This window comes from Branchiostoma floridae, chromosome 4 (assembly GCF_000003815.2).
Source record: "Branchiostoma floridae strain S238N-H82 chromosome 4, Bfl_VNyyK, whole genome shotgun sequence".
Taxonomy (NCBI): domain Eukaryota; kingdom Metazoa; phylum Chordata; class Leptocardii; order Amphioxiformes; family Branchiostomatidae; genus Branchiostoma; species Branchiostoma floridae.
Window position 1 is genome coordinate 15,079,395 of NC_049982.1, and position 18,271 is coordinate 15,097,665.

The following is an 18,271-nucleotide window of genomic DNA, read 5'->3' on the forward strand; positions in this document are numbered from 1 at the left end:
ACACTCATTTCCTTCAGAAGGTTGAACCTTTTTAATTCAAGAATAATCACACATACTGGTTCAGGTAACAGGGAATATTGAGCATCTAACTAGAACGGAAGAATTCAGCCAGATTGATAACATCATATTTAGCCAGGCATTTTTGTCGTTGCAGAAAAATAGTAGTGATTGGCCTATCAGGATAAACGATATTTGTCATCGGACCAATGAATAAAATGCGTATAGTGATCATTGACAGAGTTAGCCCTTACGAGTTCGCTGACACAGAATAAAAGACTTAACCGGAAACGTTATAACGGTTATAGCAGTAATAGTATTCTACTTTTGGAGCTATGTTTTTGTTTGGAGCTGCGGAGCCATGGCGTTGTTTGGCGGGTCTGCACACCAGCATGGCCAGGGCCACTCCTGCCGCCAGTCCCCCCACAGCAGCGGCCGCCACCGTCCCTACAGCAGTACTCAGGCGCACACCTCCGTCTGGCACAAACACACGGGAACTGGTCAGGCACGGTCAGACAGGACAAACATCGGCCAACAAGGACCACCAAGGATGATGAAAGCTGGTGGTATCCGCTACCAATACTTATCCCGACTCCTAACCCTCAATTCATTATTTTTACCTTCAAAGTAGCTTTCTTTAGCCTAACGCTTAAAATCAGCTGGGATGGATGAAGCAGAATTTCCAACCGCTAAAAACGCACGTTCATCCAGCCGTTTAATTTCTGGGTAGGTAATCTGAACTTTTTCTTATACACCAAGGAGACCTTGAAAAATAATAAGGCACTCTCCATTATAAGCATTGATTATTTGGCGAAGGTATGTGTTCGTGGAACTCATAGTTGACTGTTATTTTGAAAGAAGTGCGTTTGTTCGACAGTCATGACCACGCTCTATTCCCATCAAGTTACAGGATATCATTTTGATAACATGGTATAAACAGTTCTGGTGAATAGATCGCGGCTATTGGTAATATTTTGGCTGCCGAATTTCATGAATATTTTTTGATATTGATTCAGTGTACTGCCGCTTTAGCACATGCAATCTCCGACTGACCACAAGCCTGGATCGGTGGTTTTCCCTCTTGTTGGTCGTCCATTGGCTCAGCATATGGGCTGGAAAAATGGCTGGCCAACCTTTCCGGGTTTGTAGTCCACTCACGTCCTTGTGTTCGCTCATACGAACTCTCCACCGAAAGTTCCCCTCCTACCACTGAAGCGCCGCCTTGCGGAATGGTCTTTGCCTCAGCAACTGGAGAAACGAACATGTTGATGGGGAGGCGAAACTATTTTATGTGCAATTGGTAAAATTTAAGGTAAACACAAAAAGGGACAGTTCATTTGAAGAACAAGGGAGGTATGGGTAGGAGGTTGAGGATGTTTTACTTTTGAATGGGGAAAGAGGTGGGCACGTGTTAAATACAGAAAACTCGAAATTGCAAGTTACGTGAGGTCTTGCCATCAATGGATGTGATAGGCTATAGGTATGAACAAGATTCTTGGTATGATGTGAATGGGGAGAGGAAGGAAAGAGATGCTCATGTATCCTAAACAAGAAAGCAAATGACGTTTTGTAATTGCACTGCCTCTTATAATTGGAAATGGCCTGAGCTTGCTGTCATTTATATCATGGAAGATGTACACACTTTCATGTGCAAGTAGGACGGAGCGCTGTTTAGTTATGGCTACAAGCGAAAATGTCGTTTCGTGATGAGAAACATTTAAGATACATGAACATGAAGTATGAATTCCATTCCCACAAAAGCTTCCCCCTTTCGGAGCCGAATAGTCTACTGTCCGGGCTGTAACTGGCCCCTCCTAGCCGAGAGGCCGGCGGAGGTTGGGCGGGCTGCTATAAGCGAGATTTAATCAGGCTAGGAGCCGGATGGTTTCGGAAGGAATAACACGCCGTATACATGTATATACAAAAACAGAGATCAGCTGAACATTCTTGCAGTTCCTCCCGATAATTTAGGTCTACAATCCGTAAATCAAAGTTAACTTCCCATGCCTGAAGGCCTGTCACTGTCAGTAGTCTCTACCGGACTGACTATTGTGGCTAACAGGGAGAATAATTTTCCAGGGAGTTTAACTACCATGGTCTGAATTGTCGCGCAGCTACCTGAGGGGTGGTGTTAACCATAGCGCGGACTGATTCCCCTGCGCCTGGCCAATTTGCCGATTTTTTGCCGAATTCTCCAATCTGTACCCCCGTAGGGAGGCGTGGCGGGCCTGTCAGCACGTAGGCTGTAGCGATCCCCACACAAACACGCCCCGCCGGGCATGTTCAAACAGCCCGGGAGGAATGTGACGGGAATAATGTTGGAGCTAGCTTGGTGAAGATTACGTGGAAGTGTGAATTCGCAATTCTAGGATGGGATATGTAAGATACATATCCTACTTTGAAAGAATGCATGGACTTCAGGCATAATACGGGTTGTTCCTGTTTCGACGAGACTACCATTTCCCATCATGAGGATCCCAAAAGTTTGTTTTTGACGGTCAAAGGCTACATATTTTCAACTAGAGACACCATTTGGACGTGTAGAGTTTTGTAACGTTTTATTCGGTTGCCAACGTCTTACAGGGAGGGGTGGGTGATTTTGCCTCTGCTAAAACAAATAAGAAACATTCAGTATCCTCCTGCAATTGTTATAGTAAATTATACAGCATGGAAAGTTCCGACCTGAATAGCGGAAATCCCATTCCAAGGTGAAGGATTGTGCAGTGAATAACGAGCGACACAGGCGGTCCTGTCTGGGACAAGGCTGTGCAGTCAGACGGTCGTTATGCGGCGTAATGATGGAGGCACAGGACTATTATGGGCTTTCATAAATCATGATTATCTGCAAGCAGATGTGTTCTTTTGATTCATTTCACATGCCCTAAAAGACATCTTAAAATGCACGTAAGAAACAAGCCGAAGGCAATACATCTACTTATACAGTCTGTGTGAGGCCCAGTTACATCACAAACACATGAAGTTTAGGCACTGTTCCCAACATCTGTTTCCCTTCTCCGTGTCTGGAAGGTCAATGCGATAACTGTTACCAAGGAACTAAGAGAACACATAAGTAAAGTCTGTTTCATCAGTAAGTGTCCGACTAGGGAGGGTTGAAAAGGGAAGGCTTTCTTGATCTAATCTCCAAGCAGATGTAGAGAAGCAAAATGGGTTCTCATGCTCCAGATTAGGGCTAGGATTGATTTGGTTCGCTGCCCCTCGTTACGACTTTGCCTTTCTACATCTGTTTGGGGATCATCAGTATATTTGCTCTGCGCTTCATTCTACTCTTATATGATCTTGTATCTCATGACAGACCTTGCAATTTTCTCAAGTCAGGAATCCGACCTGGTGCCCGACCATTTGTTATCAGAGTATGGCCTTGTTGCCGGCAACTGAACTACTTGATGTGGTATAAACTAAAATGTGAATAGTCCAAACTCCAAAGAAATCAGACGTTTCCGCAAGTCAGCCAGGAGTAACGGCGAAACAGGAACAACCCGTCTCCGGACCTCTCACGAACCATTGAACTCCCTCTGAAGGAAAGGCTTTATAAACTGGTCGCTAACATCTTTTTCTCTCGGCATAAAAAGCTGTAAAAAGACCTTACACCTTTCTACGTTCTAAGTTTACATCTAACACTTAAATCAGTCTTACCTGGAGACATTAGAGTCAGGGCCAGGCCCAGCACGGGCAGTGTTGCTGCTTTCTGAGCTCCCATTTCCATCCTCTTTCCCTTTCCAAACACGTGACTAGATCTAGTAGACCAAAACATGTTTGCAAACGGAGCGCTATGAATAGTGCCCCGCTGACACACGGAAGTCAGGCGGGACACCCAGAGCTTCAGAAGTAGCCTTCTTCGCAGACTTCTAGGAGCGCCAGTGTTTGTTTTTTGGGAAGAGCTGATTCGCGAGTTTGAACTTGAGCCAAGGTTCTGTATTGTCTAAAACGAGAGATCGTTTCCGCGCTCCTAGGCGCCCCTACAGGAAATGCATGGTTTAGACTCTATATGTGAACTTAAAAGGAAAGGAAGTTCTTGTCGTTCCATGAATAAAACCTTGGCCATTGCCCCCTTGTCATACTCCTTGCCTACATGACCCATTAGTCACCATTTCATGTAAATTCTATAGCTTTCTTCTAATCATTTCCATCGTTGCAATTTAATTTCAGAACCATTGGACCTTCCCTATTACTAGATGGACGAATCCTTTGGAAAGTGCAACCATTTTCTGTTTCAATTCGTGCACGGTAGGGGTGACTTATGGTAAGTTATGGTGCGGCAATCTGCATACTTCAGAGGTGCGCCTTAGCCCTGGGGCAGTCATGTAGGAATAGTCTACTCTCCATGTAGAGAATAGGCTTTGGTTTGTTATGGGCGCCTTTTACGCGATTTCGTCGTTTTGTTAGTTTTTTCTGCCAGTCAAGCCCTTACAGAATAAAAAAAGCCCGATATAAACGCCCAAAAAGACGTCCATAGAACCGGAGACTAACCTCTGCTCGGAGAGTAGAAATGTCTGGGAAACAACCAAAATGTAGACATATTAATTAGTACAATCTTTTCAGACTAGTTTAACCAAGAAGTGTAAAATATTTCACCTGGCCATCGACATGCTTGTTTTGAAGTTCAATCCACGAAGATGCACTGTCCCTATGCTTCAGCAAGACATCACATGTTCAGGTTGAACTGGTGTGTTACGCCGAACGGCGGTTATACCGGCTATATTGATACAGATACAGATACAGACTTAAATTACGTCCTTCTGCATTACGCCTCTCCACTCCTTCAAGTTCAATGACTAATTCTCACATGTACAGAGCTTGAAAGGTATTCAGAGGAGGGGGCACAACTGCCAAGTGAATTCTACCTGTACATGTATCCACTGGTGAACAGACAGGATCATTCTTGCCTACACAACCCGCCAGTCACCATTTAATCTAAATTCTACTTTAGCTTTCTTCTAATAATTTTCATCGTTGGAGTTTGATTTCAGATTCACTGGACCCTCCCTATTACTGAATGGACAAATCCTTTCGAAAGTGCAACCAATTTTCTGGTTCAATTCGTGCACGGTAGGGGTGCGACAATCTGTATACTTCAGAGGTGAGCTGTAGACCTGGGGAAGTCATGTAGGAATAGTCGACTTTCCATGCAGAGGATAGGCTGGAGTTTGTTATGGACGTCTTTTTACGCACTTTCATCAGGTGTTCTATTTTGTTAGTTTTTTCCCCAACATGTACCAGTCAAGCAATAGAAACCTTTACAAATAAATAGAAAACCCCATAGAAAATACGCATAAAAAGAGGCGCCTCGAGCACGTATCTGCCTCATTACACACACTTTGGGTACCTAATGGCTGCAAGTAATTCCATTCACGAAGATGCACTGTCCATATGCTTAATTCAACAATATATCACATGTTAAGGCTGAGCGGACTTAAATCATATCCATCTGCAATACGCCTGAACTCCTTCAATGACTGATATCTCACAGAGCTGCAAAAGTATTCAAAGGAGGGGGCACATGCCAAGTGAATTTTACCTATCCTTGTATCCACCTGTGCATAGACAGGATAATTCTTTTACAATTTCGACCATGACATTACGCAACAATTTACACATGCTCAGCATTAAAACAGCCCTCCTTGTTGATATATAACAAGGTCACCCCCCTTCCTAACGTCTGTACATGGAAGACTCAACACAGCCACACACACATGACCCGGACACAGCCGCAGTGGTTTCTGGGATATTGTTTATTGATTCCTTCTCCAGTAGTATTGATGTACAAACGCTACCCCCGAGCGCGGATCCGCGGTCACACAAAATGCTCGCTAGACTTCACATCAGGGGACCGGTCATGATATCGATATGTAACGCTCACAAAAGCCTAATCGTTTCTTTCTTCATGACCGGTTCATCCTAATTATAAATACGACGCACGCCTGTGTCAACTGTACTATACTTCCCGGCAAAACGGTATATGTATATATAGTTCTTTGCCATCCCTACACATTTGAATCTCCTGTAACGTATCCAAAACTTGCAACTTCCATAACGAACTCGTAGCCAGAGTCGTTGCACGACGATATCACGTTCTGGCCCCTGAATGTATTGCCCCCGTGGTGTTTCTATGTACAAATGTTTATGTATACGCAGGACAAGCCCTCCAGTATGGGTCTTGATACGATAATATATACATGCCGACATACATGTACATATAGGTCTTCCTTCCTTACAGGAATGATATGCATTAATACAAGTGCAGAGTTGCAGTAGGTATCGTACAGACGTGAAGAGATTCCTAGTCTTCATATATTTGCATAAGTTTTTCTTTTAGTTGCGGCGCGCCGACTGTTGCAGGATTCACGATTTCCCTGGAAGGTTTTGACTGGCAGACCGGTGGGCCGGCTGATGGGACAGCGGCGCGGTTGCTACTGGTTACGGTGAAGATCACTCACAGAATCTTTGCCACGTTAAGGAGAGTCCAAAAATAGTGTCCCCGCATATGCTCTGTACATACATACATCTCAGCACGCTACGGTCGAGCTATGTCGACGGCGGAACTGAGGGTTTCCTATAAAAGATACATCCCGTTTCAGGAGATGGTCAATCATGCAACAATCGGCGTTCCGCGGGACGTAAAAACGCACTGGCGTGCTCGGCGAAGCGTATCTAAAAACCCTGCATGCCCGTGTTAAAAGTGAGCCCCCCGGGAGGTAACCAGCTGCTAGTAGGACCTGACCGAATGAAGGTTTATTAGCTTCGCAAATAACGGCGGAATCGAATTCTCCTGGCGGCCGGCGCGGGCCGGTAATTAATATGGTGGTACCGCAGGATATCCAGAGCCATTTTTCTGGCTAATAAAGTGGTGTGGCAGACAGCTGGAACAGTTTTTCCCGACGCTGTAAGCCATTTGGTTGATTTAATGTCCTCTGTCTTTAAGTTAAAATGCACATGGAGATGTAGGACATATTTCACGTCAGAAAGTCGGAACAAAATATCTTCATCATGCCAGGCAGCTGGGGTACTTGCTTGAAAGCTATTGCATCATTCAGATATTGCTTCGTTATGTAACCTTTATATCATTTTGTCAAATTATCATAGTAACTATATAGTGGTAAAAAACTACAAAATGTAATTTTGACATTGTAGACAGACATTGACGGTTTGGTACATGATGTCCACAGACAACTGGACTGACTGCAGTCTTTTGGTTTAGATCTGTCTATTCCGTTATTTTACATGATTGGATTCTTAAGTCATCACAATTATTCGAATACAGAACAATCTCCAAATACAATCTACTTGCCACGGACATGGTAAATTTGTCATGGAAGGTACATTTCACATAATGGTCCATAAATCATGTGAACTGCCAGAGGCTGTACGGTGGTGTAATCTATGTGCTGCAGACACAAACGACGTTAGTATTGCCCGAGGAACCTGCTAATATCAGAAGAAGATGCCGATAAAACGAATGAGTAGAGAAATCAAGCCAAGTGTTATTGAGGGACATATTTCAGCACCAGGGACAGGCCCTGTTGATATTTGTTATTGCTTAACCATGTTTGAATTAAGGTTAAAACGCTGGCATAAGATTACAAAACTCATCTTCTTCTAGGTAAGACAATATTTCAATGTCAGCGTCCTTGACAAACAGCAAAGCGTGGTACTATAGACTAGTTTGTGAAAACAGCGTGAAGGCAGCACCACTGGTGACATTTCTCACGTTTTGGGGCGGGACGCGGAAATAATTTGTTTCCATAGATTGTGATGATGGGAGTCGAATCTAGATGCGCAAAATCTTTATTAACTGAATTAGGGTCTGAGGGAATCAAGGCTTTGACTTTCTGTTGTATAGAGTGCCATGGCAATGGGCGTACACGGCCGGGGTATTGCGATTCTACAGTATTTGAGGACAACGCAAACACTGAAAGGGAATGTTTTGGAAAGCTTACTTATTTCCTTCAAAGTACAACACTTACAGCTGGTGAACCAAAGAGCATGGACATTTTTGTTACGTTTGACTTTCATTATTTGGGGACAAATTCTGTACAGCTACAAATTTGCAGAGATAGACGTTTTCGTCTTATTCTTCATTGCTATAACGTTTAGAGACGTACAAGTTGCAGCTGGTTACCTCCCATTGGTATAGACATAGTGTTGAGCAGTGTTAAACTTAAGGTCTCGTTACGACTATCATTATTAACGGAACGCAGCAGTGACCAAATGTCTGAATACTCTACAGGCGGCATCCAACAACGGTCTAGATAGGGGAGGGGGAACATCGTTAACGGTCTTATTCTCCATTGACAGTTCCTCGTACAATGCATGTTACATTGGCCAATTGGTAAACAACATTCGCCAGACGTCCTTGATACTTCATTAGAAGAACAAAATAAGGAGTTCCTTAGTATTTCATGTCTTGCCACATACGTAGAAGCGTATAAAACAGGTCCACAGGTATAAAAGTGATCGGCAATCTGTCGAGGACACGTTTACACCCTTTTTCTGGTGGGTTCGTCTGGCCCTCCTGTGGCAAATGACTGAAGAGAGAACATTGGCTGCGCCATAGCACCTGTTCTGCAGCAAACGTCGTCTAAACTAGCCGGGGCATGGAGGCCAACCGTGTTACATGTCTGGCTGAACAGCGACATTCCAAAGAAATTTCCTTTGTATTATTGAATAGAGTGATTTTGTACTTTCATTGTACACTTGCATCAGAGTCTGTTCAAGATACGTCTCCCCGTTGACTAATATGCTACTTTAGAATACTTGGGGAGGGGGTTGGCTGTGATGAATGTCATCTCGGACACGATTAAGAAAAGAATTCCAGAGTGATTGACAGGGGAAATCAAGAGGATCCAGGAGAGCGAGCGTCCCTTTAGGCAAACGGACAAATCTATAAGAAAATGACGAAGAACTGTTCAGTAAACGTCAGAGGTTCCCTGTGAGGCGCTGCTTAAGAGCCCGTGGGTAGTTCTACCGGCAATGTGCTTGTTGGTCTATACCATGCTAAGAGTTTAACACAGCACAAAACAATAGCTTTCACAAACGCCTTGCATTGGAGAGAACACTTTTAGACGCAATTTTCCTGAGAAATTAGTGACGTTACCACATGCATAACTTATTTACAGCACCATGGAAGTATCATGCCTGTTGCACGTGTCTGTCATGCATGCGTACTGCACGTGTCTGAAAGAAACAATCGTGAAGACGCCAAACTTCTCCAGTGTGTACCCCTACATGCAACGTTGTTACTTTGCTTTCTTAAAATGTTAAGATGCCTTTTGACGTATTCTTCTATGATTTGGGGTAAGACATAACAGTCCTTGATGTAACAAAATATTTGAACAGCTATCAATCAGGTCAATAAAAAGGATCGTTCGTTAATATTACCTTTTCCACAATTGTAAAACTTTCCGTACCAAACATACGATACTATGAAATCAGTGTCCTTGCTAGGATCGACAGTTCAACAGGGGGTTGACAAGGAGTGGCAGATCATTTCTGGTTACTTTACAGGGAAGACCACAAGTAGGAAAACTAACGGTGGGGGTGGGTTCTACCTACAGAAACAGTGGTACATGCCTTTTTTACCCACTGGGCATGGGTTCGAACCGCTCGGCTACAGGAGACTTGCACCACACATACGGTTTCTGGTCCTGTTGGGAATTGCGCGTTCACCTCCGCGATGTGGGTTTTCCTTGATCCCGTGTGCATTGACGTTGGCATGTAGGTTAGATTGTCCGTGTAGAATGTTTACACAGGGCAACTTCTCACAGTAAGAAGGTCACTCCTTGGGTAGTCGGGTGCCGTCCACTGTCTCCATAGTTAGCTTCTCCTTCCTTAGCATGACGCAAGCTTTGATTCTTTACTATATGATTCTTCATAGAAATGATATGTATGTAAATCGTACATTATTTGCATATTTGATACAATGAAATAGTTTTGAAGCAGATAGTTTTGATCTAGTCTGTTCTATATCAATATCTTCTAAATAGGCTGGTACGAGTAAGATCTGGTATCTCTATATCTTTACTCCTATCTCTACTGGGTTCACCCATACCTATTCACAAAGGGGCCGGTCTGTGTACAAGATGGAGCTGGGTAGAAAAAGCGCGCTGCACTGCGTAGAAACGGCAAGCAACACAAGACTGGTACTCGGCATCCGTGTCGTCTCGTTATCTTAGGTGTGCCCGCTTGGAGCTAGTCTCAAGAGTCTTGGACATTTGGAAACCTCTCTGTGTCGAACCTCGGAATTTCCCTATAGAAGTCATTTCTCACTTTTTGGGAAGTGTCCGGTCAAGTTTTTTTCGTCTTTTTCCACCATAGCACGATGTGTGTCTGCAAGTGAGACCCGATTATTGCTTGACGTCATGACACTCGTTCCCAGTGTAATTTCCCCCGCGCTCCCGTTCCCATGGCGCGAGGAGCCTTCTTGGCACTTGGCGGTGGGGTATTCATAAGTATTTTCACGGTAGTTAAGTTTGTTTTTGCATATGTTGAGGTAATATGTACATCACATAGTTAAGCTTGCATATGGTGCCAAATACTTTCCCGTGCTCTAGTACATGAATATCTTTATATCGTTTGTCCCCGTGTCCGTTAGGACGAGAAATCCATCCGGGGTTACAGCAACTGCTTCCGGATGCAAGAGGCCATCCTCCACGGAAGCGATGTGGCGCAGAAACTTCAGGTCATTCTGGAAGAGCTCGACGCGCTTGTTTCCGTAGTCGGACACGATGATGTTGTCCTTGCTGTCCACGCACACGCCCGCGGGGTAGTCGAAGTGGCCGTCCCCGGTGCCAAGCGAGCCCAGCTTGTTCAGAAACTTCCCGTCTTGGTCGAAGATCTTGATGCAGTGGTTGCGCGTGTCCGACACGATGATGTGACTCTTGCTGTTGACCGTGACGTAAGAAGGAGCTTTGAACTCGTCGTCGGCGGAGCCCTTGGTGCCGAACTGGTGGATCTGGGTGCCGTCCGGCTCGAAGATGCAGACGCTGTGGTTGATGGCGTCCGTGACGATGATGCGGCCCAGCTTGTCCACCGCGATGCCGGAGTAACAGCTCGTCACCGGGGGTTTGAACTCGTGGATGACAGAGCCGTCTTGCGCACACAGCCGGATGTTGCCCTCAGAATCGGTCACCGCAAGGTTTCCGTCGTGCATGACGGCGACTTTGGAGTAGGACCCCGCCGGGAACTTGCTCTTCATTCGCCCCTCCGTGTCGAAGATCTGGATCCGCCTGTTGTTGCGGTCCCCGACCACCACGTGCCCCTCGGCGGTCACCGCTACCCTGTAGGGCCCGTTAAACTCGCCGTCCCCACTGCCCCTGCGGCCGAACTGGTGCAACAGTCGCGCACTTTTGCTCTGGCCCGGCCCCGGCTTCAAGCAGTACTTGTAGTAGGGGATGGCGCTGGTCGGAACCTGGTTCTTGATGTAGCCCACCTTCATCAAGATGCTCCGGGTGTCCCCAGGAGTGCTAATGAAGACTAAGTGGTTGGAGGAGAGTCTGTCTGACATCTTGCGCTCGGGTTCTCGCTGGGATAACCTGTATAACCGATCCGCCATCTCCTTTTTGACAGACAGAACTTCCTCGTTGTTCCCGTACTTGAGAACCTTTTCTGTGAAGTTAACGCTACTTTTTAAACTGTTCAGACTCTTCTCTAAAAAACTTTCTTCCGTGGCGAGGTCCTTTTGCTCTCTGGAATACATGAAGTGCAGCTCCGACAACAGACTTTGCTCCTGTTGCTGAATCAGCGCGATCAGCTCCTTCGCTCTCTGCTTGATGTCGATTTCTACTCTATCTCTCTCCGACTTCTTCATCTCCTGCACTTGGTGCACCTCTGCAAGCGCGAACTCAAACTCGGGGATTTTTTGCCTGGTAGATTTCAAGAGGCCCTCCAATAGGAGTCGGCTTTTGCCCACTACGTCTTTAATGTCGGCGTGTTTATGATCTTTGTGTTCAACCACCACGCAGTCTCGGCAGACGGGGTTATCGCACGATTCGCAGTAAAAGCGCACCACCTCGCCCTGGTGCATGTCGCAGTACACCTCCTGTTTGGAGCGTAGCTGCTCCTCGAATCTCCCCGACTGCAGGTCTTCCAGAGTGACCACGTGATGCCCACGCGTGAATCTCGTGCGACAGTGAGAGGTTGCGCAGTCCGGGCACAGGAAGTCCGCGCATTCCAAGCACCGTGACGTCGCTTCCGCGTCTTCGTCAGAGCAGATTGCACACGACACCTTTTTCTCCTTGACCCTCCCGCGTTGCATAGACAGAGTGTCGCACAGATTGGAAATAAAGAAGTTGTCCTTCAGCCTGGCCACGCCCCTCTCGGTCAGACACGTCTCTTGGCCGCACGTCGGGCACTCGAACTTGTGCGAGCGGTCGGCCACGTACCTCACCAGGCACCTCTCACAGAAGAAGTGCAGGCAGGGCAGTAGCTTGGGCTTGGAGTACTCCTCAAAACAGATCTGGCAGATCAGGAAGTCCTCGCTGACGCTGCTCAACAGGTCCGCCCGGGTCTGCCCTTGCTTCTCCGCTTGGCCTGGAGAAACAGACAAGAACAGGATTCGTTAGATATACGCAGAACCATTATTCGCGGCACTATTTGTGTGTGCTAGTCAGTATCGAATTAAACACTCTTTTACACCCCTGTCACAAAGCAGGGAAATCGATCGTCCGACAAGTCTGCGAGCTCCAAATGACGTTTTTGGCAGACAACGCCCGGTATTCTCTCGATTTTGGGGCATCGGTCGAGTTCAATGTAGGGTTGATTTTGAGATTCGGCAATCTTCTTCAGTGATCATCGTCGACTATGTGGCATGGGCTATATATACTCCGTGCCCTGCTTAATGCCATGAAGTACATCTTTGTCGCTTTGGTGCACATAAACGTTATCTTGCTCATTTTAAGGTCCTTTTCTCGGAGGGACAAAAACTCATTATCAGTGGATTCAGCACAAAAATGCCTAAGATTGAAAGTCCCGGGCACGGACTAAGGTGATTCTGTAACCGTGTGCCTCGCTCTCTTCGCTCTGGCAATGTTTGTTCATCCTGTGACTTATGTGAACAACAACAACGCCAGTGGCAATGGGACCGCAACCAAGTTAAATATTTGTCCATATATGAGTGGGTCCGAGGTAGTTGGTCCGGTCCACAAATCGAAGGACATTGATGCAAAGAGGACAACAAAAAACTTACTATACAAACAATATCGCAAACAATCTGCTTTCTCAATTTTAAAATAAAACGACGGTTGTTCCTGTCGCACATGACCTTCGGTAGGGACATCTGCTGTGATTAAACGTTTCCCCTGGTAATCACTAGCGGAGTAATTGCTTAGATTACGGTGTTAGTAAAGGGCGTTCGCTTTAAACTTTAGCCATGTACCTTAAAACCCCAACCATCTCTGCTGACGGTTTTGTTTGTCAATCGGGCGGAGTTGTTCATTGGTTCTAGAGTAAACTGTAACTTATAAATCCCCTATCTGTAACACATTGAACGATACTGTATCATGAAAGAGAGTCATGTGATTCACACCGTCTGAACATCAGCGGAGGCTGCAGGTAACGGACGTGCGAGTGAAATTGATTTTATCGCAAACAACGGGCGAATATGTAATATGGGACCTCAAATACATCGGGAAAACGTTTAGCATTGGTTAGCGCTAAATAACAGATCATCCTCTCCCGATGATGTCCTACTCATTAAAGCTCGCCTGCACTTATCCCGCCTAATGATGACAGAGCGAAGCGCTACCAAATTGGTATTTCAGCGCCTTTTATCTGCCAGGACCGCCTGTGCTCGTGTATGCTGATTTTCTCTCCATCCCGAGGGACAGAAGAAACCGTTTCGAGATGGGCTGGTATTCGTCATAAACAATGACTTCTTCTGTTCCCAACCATCTGGTATGTATGGTAGAATTGATCCTGTATTGTCAGGTTGATTGCAGTGGTTTGGTCTATATCTGCAGGACAGTTGGCTACCATATTTTCCAGGCCCGTATTCTAATAAAGTACCCTCGCGGAAAATCGTTTGGTATGATTTGTAGGGTAAGGTACAATCTAATCCTCATCATAAATATAGTTCTTAAGAGGTGGTGTGTTTTACAGAATGATCTGTATGTAGATATGACTCGCGGATCTAGAAGATAGGGAATGGCTCCGTTATTGGGCTCGACTTTAAGCAGGCTGTAATAGGAAATTGCTGTGCGTAATTTACCCGTCTTTAGGGTGTGGCATGTACGAGCATGTGAATGTAGCGCCTTGATCACGTAAGCAACGCGCAGATATACAAAGTCAGGCAGTGGCAGTTGCGCTTCGTTGGACATACCCTCAGAGTGGCACTCAGGACATATGCCCTCTAAGCTCCAACCCTTGGCAAAAACGCCCAAGACGTCAGAAGACGAGCTACCTAGTACCTGACGTACGTCCAGAATTTGCTGGGGGATGAGGAAGGGGACACGAGCCCTGTCATTATCGCTGCTCTTGCTGCTGGCCGTCAGTCGTGGACAAAACTTGTTTTTGAGTGTTCCACAGTCGACTAATAATGATGATGAGGGTGTCGCAATCTTTATAAAGGGTGACAAAAGTCTGCAAGTCCCACCAGCAGCGTGCACAGTCTCGACAAGCAGACCGGGAAAGTCCTAACATGTCAGTCGCTAACTGCGCACACAATAGGTTTTGAGATGGTTCATGCTTGTTTCGTACAAATACGCATGCAGAATCATTTCTATTCCGGTTGAAAATGGACGCGCATGTCTTGCTGTCAAGCCACTTCAGAATACATCGTACATGAACTTCATTGAGTTGAACATTAGTTAAGCATTAGAATATGGATGTGATCGTTTCCAGAATGTCTCTAGTTCCCCCTACACAATATTATGTAGGGCAGGATTTCCGCGGTGAAGAGTCCCCATATAGAATAATCCTGTCTGTGTCTGTCTACGTTTGAGACCGCCATACTTACTGCAGCTGTTCACTGAGCGCTATGCAGATATATTTTACTACTTATTATCTCGACCCATATTACTGTTACCCTGAGTATACGGCACGATGGATTTGGTGGGCTTGTTCTCCAGTTTGATTTGAAATCTATAACGGGACTGTGCCAATATGGCGACAGGTCTGAACAGGCCTGGAATGGCCACCGTCTGCCATTAGATCCCACCCAAGCGCGTCGATATTTGTAGAATCTTCGATAGATGATTTCATTTGCTTTCTGTTGAGCCAATTTCGACATCGTTTGTTCACGCGATATGGAGAATAAATCGTTTTTGCGTGACATATGATCTCCAGCTCAACTAGATTACCAAAGTCATGAACCCTTTTTGTAACGAGACACCCGTTCATCTCTGTTCAGACATGAAAGATGGCCCGGGGTCTTGGAATGATTTGAAGAAGGGTGCCATCCTTTGTAATATTGTTCTTTAAGCCTTAACACATCGTAGCACAATGACGCAAACTATATTATATACCGGAGCGGAGCACGTAAGATTTATTCCAATAAGGCATTTACAAAGTTAAGAAGAGGGTCAAGCATCGCGTTCTTTATCAACATGTGGATAGGGCAGAATATGCTTGAGGCGGTGCGTTTCCATAGTAATATCAACGGGCTTAGAAGAATCTATACCGCAATTTTAAAACTTGCAGCCATATCTTATAACTAGTGATCAAACGTTTTCAAAACGATTACCCGGATGCGGATGTGCAATAACGTATTTTTAACCATGCCCATCGCCATAAAGGAAAATTGAGTCATAAACCAAGAATTGGTTATCAAGGGAGATAGTGTGATAAAGCAAATAATATGTACCATTCTCCCCCAAATAGCATAATATTATGGGTGCACAGTGCTGGGGGCCACTTCGAATTCAGAGGGCTCATAAAAAATAGCTGTCCGACCAAGGAGGTTGAAAAAAAGAACCTTGGTCCGACATATTCCCCAAATACGCATCCAGTTCAGAGGAAGGACCTCCTCGCTATCATGGGTGTGGCAGGGGGGATAGTCACAATGTGGCACGTAATGGAGTAAAGGTAAAACCAATACTCTACCAAAGAAGCTATCCATAACTACACAGGGTTGGTCTGTTGGGAGCGTTCCAAGTGAAGCCCGGTTTTTACCTGGATTTCTGGCCCGGCTAGATGCAGCTGTGCGGAGATATGAGTGACAGATATGCATGAGCCGGTCTGCACCAGGGGTAATGGGCACCTCTGAGTGACGTAGTCCTTTTAGAAAAGATACCGATCGATGAAAGGCTGGATGATCTGGTTCCAATGATCTGCTAGAATCGAGCGGCCCGAGAAACATGAATCGAGCGGGGACGGTAGGAGGGCGTGGTTCAACGATTCCTCCGGTTCAGGGCAAGGGGTGACTCGGTAACGTCTTCATCTTGTAATCTATCACCAAAGCGCGTCAATAAGGTACTTAATCCTCCCGGATACGATTTTACAATCTTATAGACAGAACTTCAAAAGCAAACACAACTTGTTCAGCTGGACGTCACGAACTGAATCTATTTGTGTGTACTCATGGGCAATCAATACTCAGAAGGAGCTGTCTTCAATTAAGTTGGATTCTGAGATCTCTGACTGTCAGTTTATAAAAATGACGGAAAGAGGCCCATTTTTAGTATAACCTCCACACAGTGCAAAGACATTAGTCTATGTTCAGTGGAGAGACATTCGTCTATATTCAGTGGAGAGACATTCGTCTATATTCAGCTGCTTCTGTCTGGAGTCTCTACGCTTTAGGCTGCAGATGAGCTGATATTCTAGGAAAACAGACAATGGCAGTCTGGTATCAACAACAATTTCAACTGTGTTGTTTTGTTTCCGTTCGTTTCAAAGTCACTAATGAAACAAATATAAATCGGACAGTAGCCTTTGATGGCATTATGCAGTAGATATTCAGGTACCTGTCATCGCCAATCACGTTGAACGTTTCTCTTTTGGTTTTGTCTGCTAACTGCTTCAATGTGTAATCGTGGTTTTCATTTGATGCGGGCCGAGTGCCTGACTAAAACTATAAATGAATAATAAAGCGGAGCTAAGTGGGCTCTCTTAAGGAGAGGCTATTGCTTGTAATTTGCTTCTGCCTCAACCGGAAGCCCCACTATTTCCGGGAGTTTCCCCTGTCATTTCCGGTATTTGAAACCGTTTTTTGGTAATGTCACCCAAGAAGAAGCAATTTAGTGGTGATTTAAATAAGGCGAGTAGAAAAATTTGACATTGCCAACGTTGGAAGGCTTTTTAAACGGATCGTTCTGTCAGGGTGTTCTGGGATAGCCTCCTTAGTACTAGGGCCGGTACAAGCTCCCCAGCATATATTCCTCTCCCGGCATTTTTCCTTTCCCGGGATATTTTCCTTTCCCGTCGTATTCCCGGATAAAAATGGCGAATCGACCCACCCCAAAAAACTTACGCTAAGGCCCTAGAGACGCCGGTGAAGGAGGCTAGTTCTGAGAAAAGAAGTCCGTGGAATTTCATGTGTGGATGAGTAGCATAGTGGGCGTTCCGTCTTGATTCAGATGTGGCGTTCAGATGTGGTCAGAAATGAAGACAGCACAGCAAGACTTCCTTTTGAATTTCTCGACAAAGCTTCCGGTCCATTTATTTCACTACTTTGCTCGACGCTCAAGGGCGGCTTTGCTGTTCATTTTGCAAATGCGAACGGACGTGTAAAACGTGAATAAATGCTTTTTACGCTACAATACTTCCGTTTAAGAACCCCGTTGAATAATAGATGTCAGTCAAGGACGTAAACACTGACAATAGAATGTACTTTCGTCAGAAACTTATCGTTAACACGTTGGTATTGGTGGGACAACATTGATGATTAAGCTACACACTGCCGTCACGTAATTTCGAATTAACCACAGAGAGACATTTACGTTCTGGGGATAATAAAAGGGAACTTATGGATTTATAGCCAAATCCAGGTGATTTCTTCTGCCCGATTAAACCCATCCACGGACGTGCCGACTGGGTCTTTCTTCCCCTGCGTGCAGGAAACGGCTGGTAATGAATTCTTAAGCACCCTGTTCCGTATGTTTACAGTGAAGTGTTTTGTTGGGGGTCCGTCCACAGGGGTTGACGTCACGCGATCGCCAGATTGCGGCCAGGGGTTCGAGGGTGTCATCGGGTCTCCAACAGATACTGAAGCGACTTTTGCCGAAAGTAAAATAATGGTCTGCAAATCATTTCCAGTCAGGTTTTATTAAATGCATACCACACTAAAGGATACCTATAATGTGTAACCTCCTTCTCGAAAAAA

The 18,271-nt window shown here is 45.4% G+C and overlaps 2 protein-coding genes across 10 annotated transcripts in view; both read right to left on the reverse strand.

Annotated features, from left to right (window-relative positions):
* Positions 1-12: 12 nt before the first annotated feature.
* Positions 13-3,870, reverse strand: LOC118412882. 2 transcript variants are annotated; one of them, XM_035815937.1, is made up of 3 exons: positions 3,652-3,870; positions 1,051-1,245; positions 13-474 (listed from the first exon to the last, which is right to left on the reverse strand). In XM_035815937.1, exons 1-3 carry the CDS (start codon positions 3,767-3,769, stop codon positions 278-280), a joined length of 510 nt encoding a protein of 169 aa, XP_035671830.1. In that variant the 5' UTR covers positions 3,770-3,870; the 3' UTR covers positions 13-277. The 2 variants fall into 2 exon arrangements, 1 of the variants encoding a protein (XP_035671830.1); XR_004830834.1 differs by lacking the exon at positions 3,652-3,870 and adding an exon at positions 2,116-2,181 and having other exon boundaries at positions 17-474.
* Positions 3,871-5,728: 1,858 nt separating this feature from the next.
* The window catches only part of LOC118412805 (tripartite motif-containing protein 2-like), an 82,275-nt gene continuing 69,732 nt past the window's right edge, over positions 5,729-18,271 (reverse strand). For all 8 annotated transcript variants that reach the window (XM_035815842.1, XM_035815841.1, XM_035815837.1 and 5 more), the window contains one exon: positions 5,729-12,543. In XM_035815842.1, coding sequence (XP_035671735.1) covers positions 10,562-12,543 — 1,982 coding nt within the window. In that variant the 3' untranslated portion in view covers positions 5,729-10,561. The remainder of the gene's footprint in view (positions 12,544-18,271) is intronic.

Bases quoted from the DNA above. Each gene is read 5' to 3' on its own strand.
- LOC118412882 (XM_035815937.1), bottom strand. From the start codon at position 3,769: ATGTTTTGGTCTACTAGATCTAGTCACGTGTTTGGAAAGGGAAAGAGG. The intron at 1,246-3,651 runs GTAAGACTGATT...TCGTTTCTCCAG, and splicing joins CCTGACTCTAATGTCTCCAG to TTGCTGAGGCAAAGACCATT. The intron at 475-1,050 runs GTCAGTCGGAGA...TGTTTGTGCCAG, and splicing joins ACCACCGATCCAGGCTTGTG to ACGGAGGTGTGCGCCTGAGT.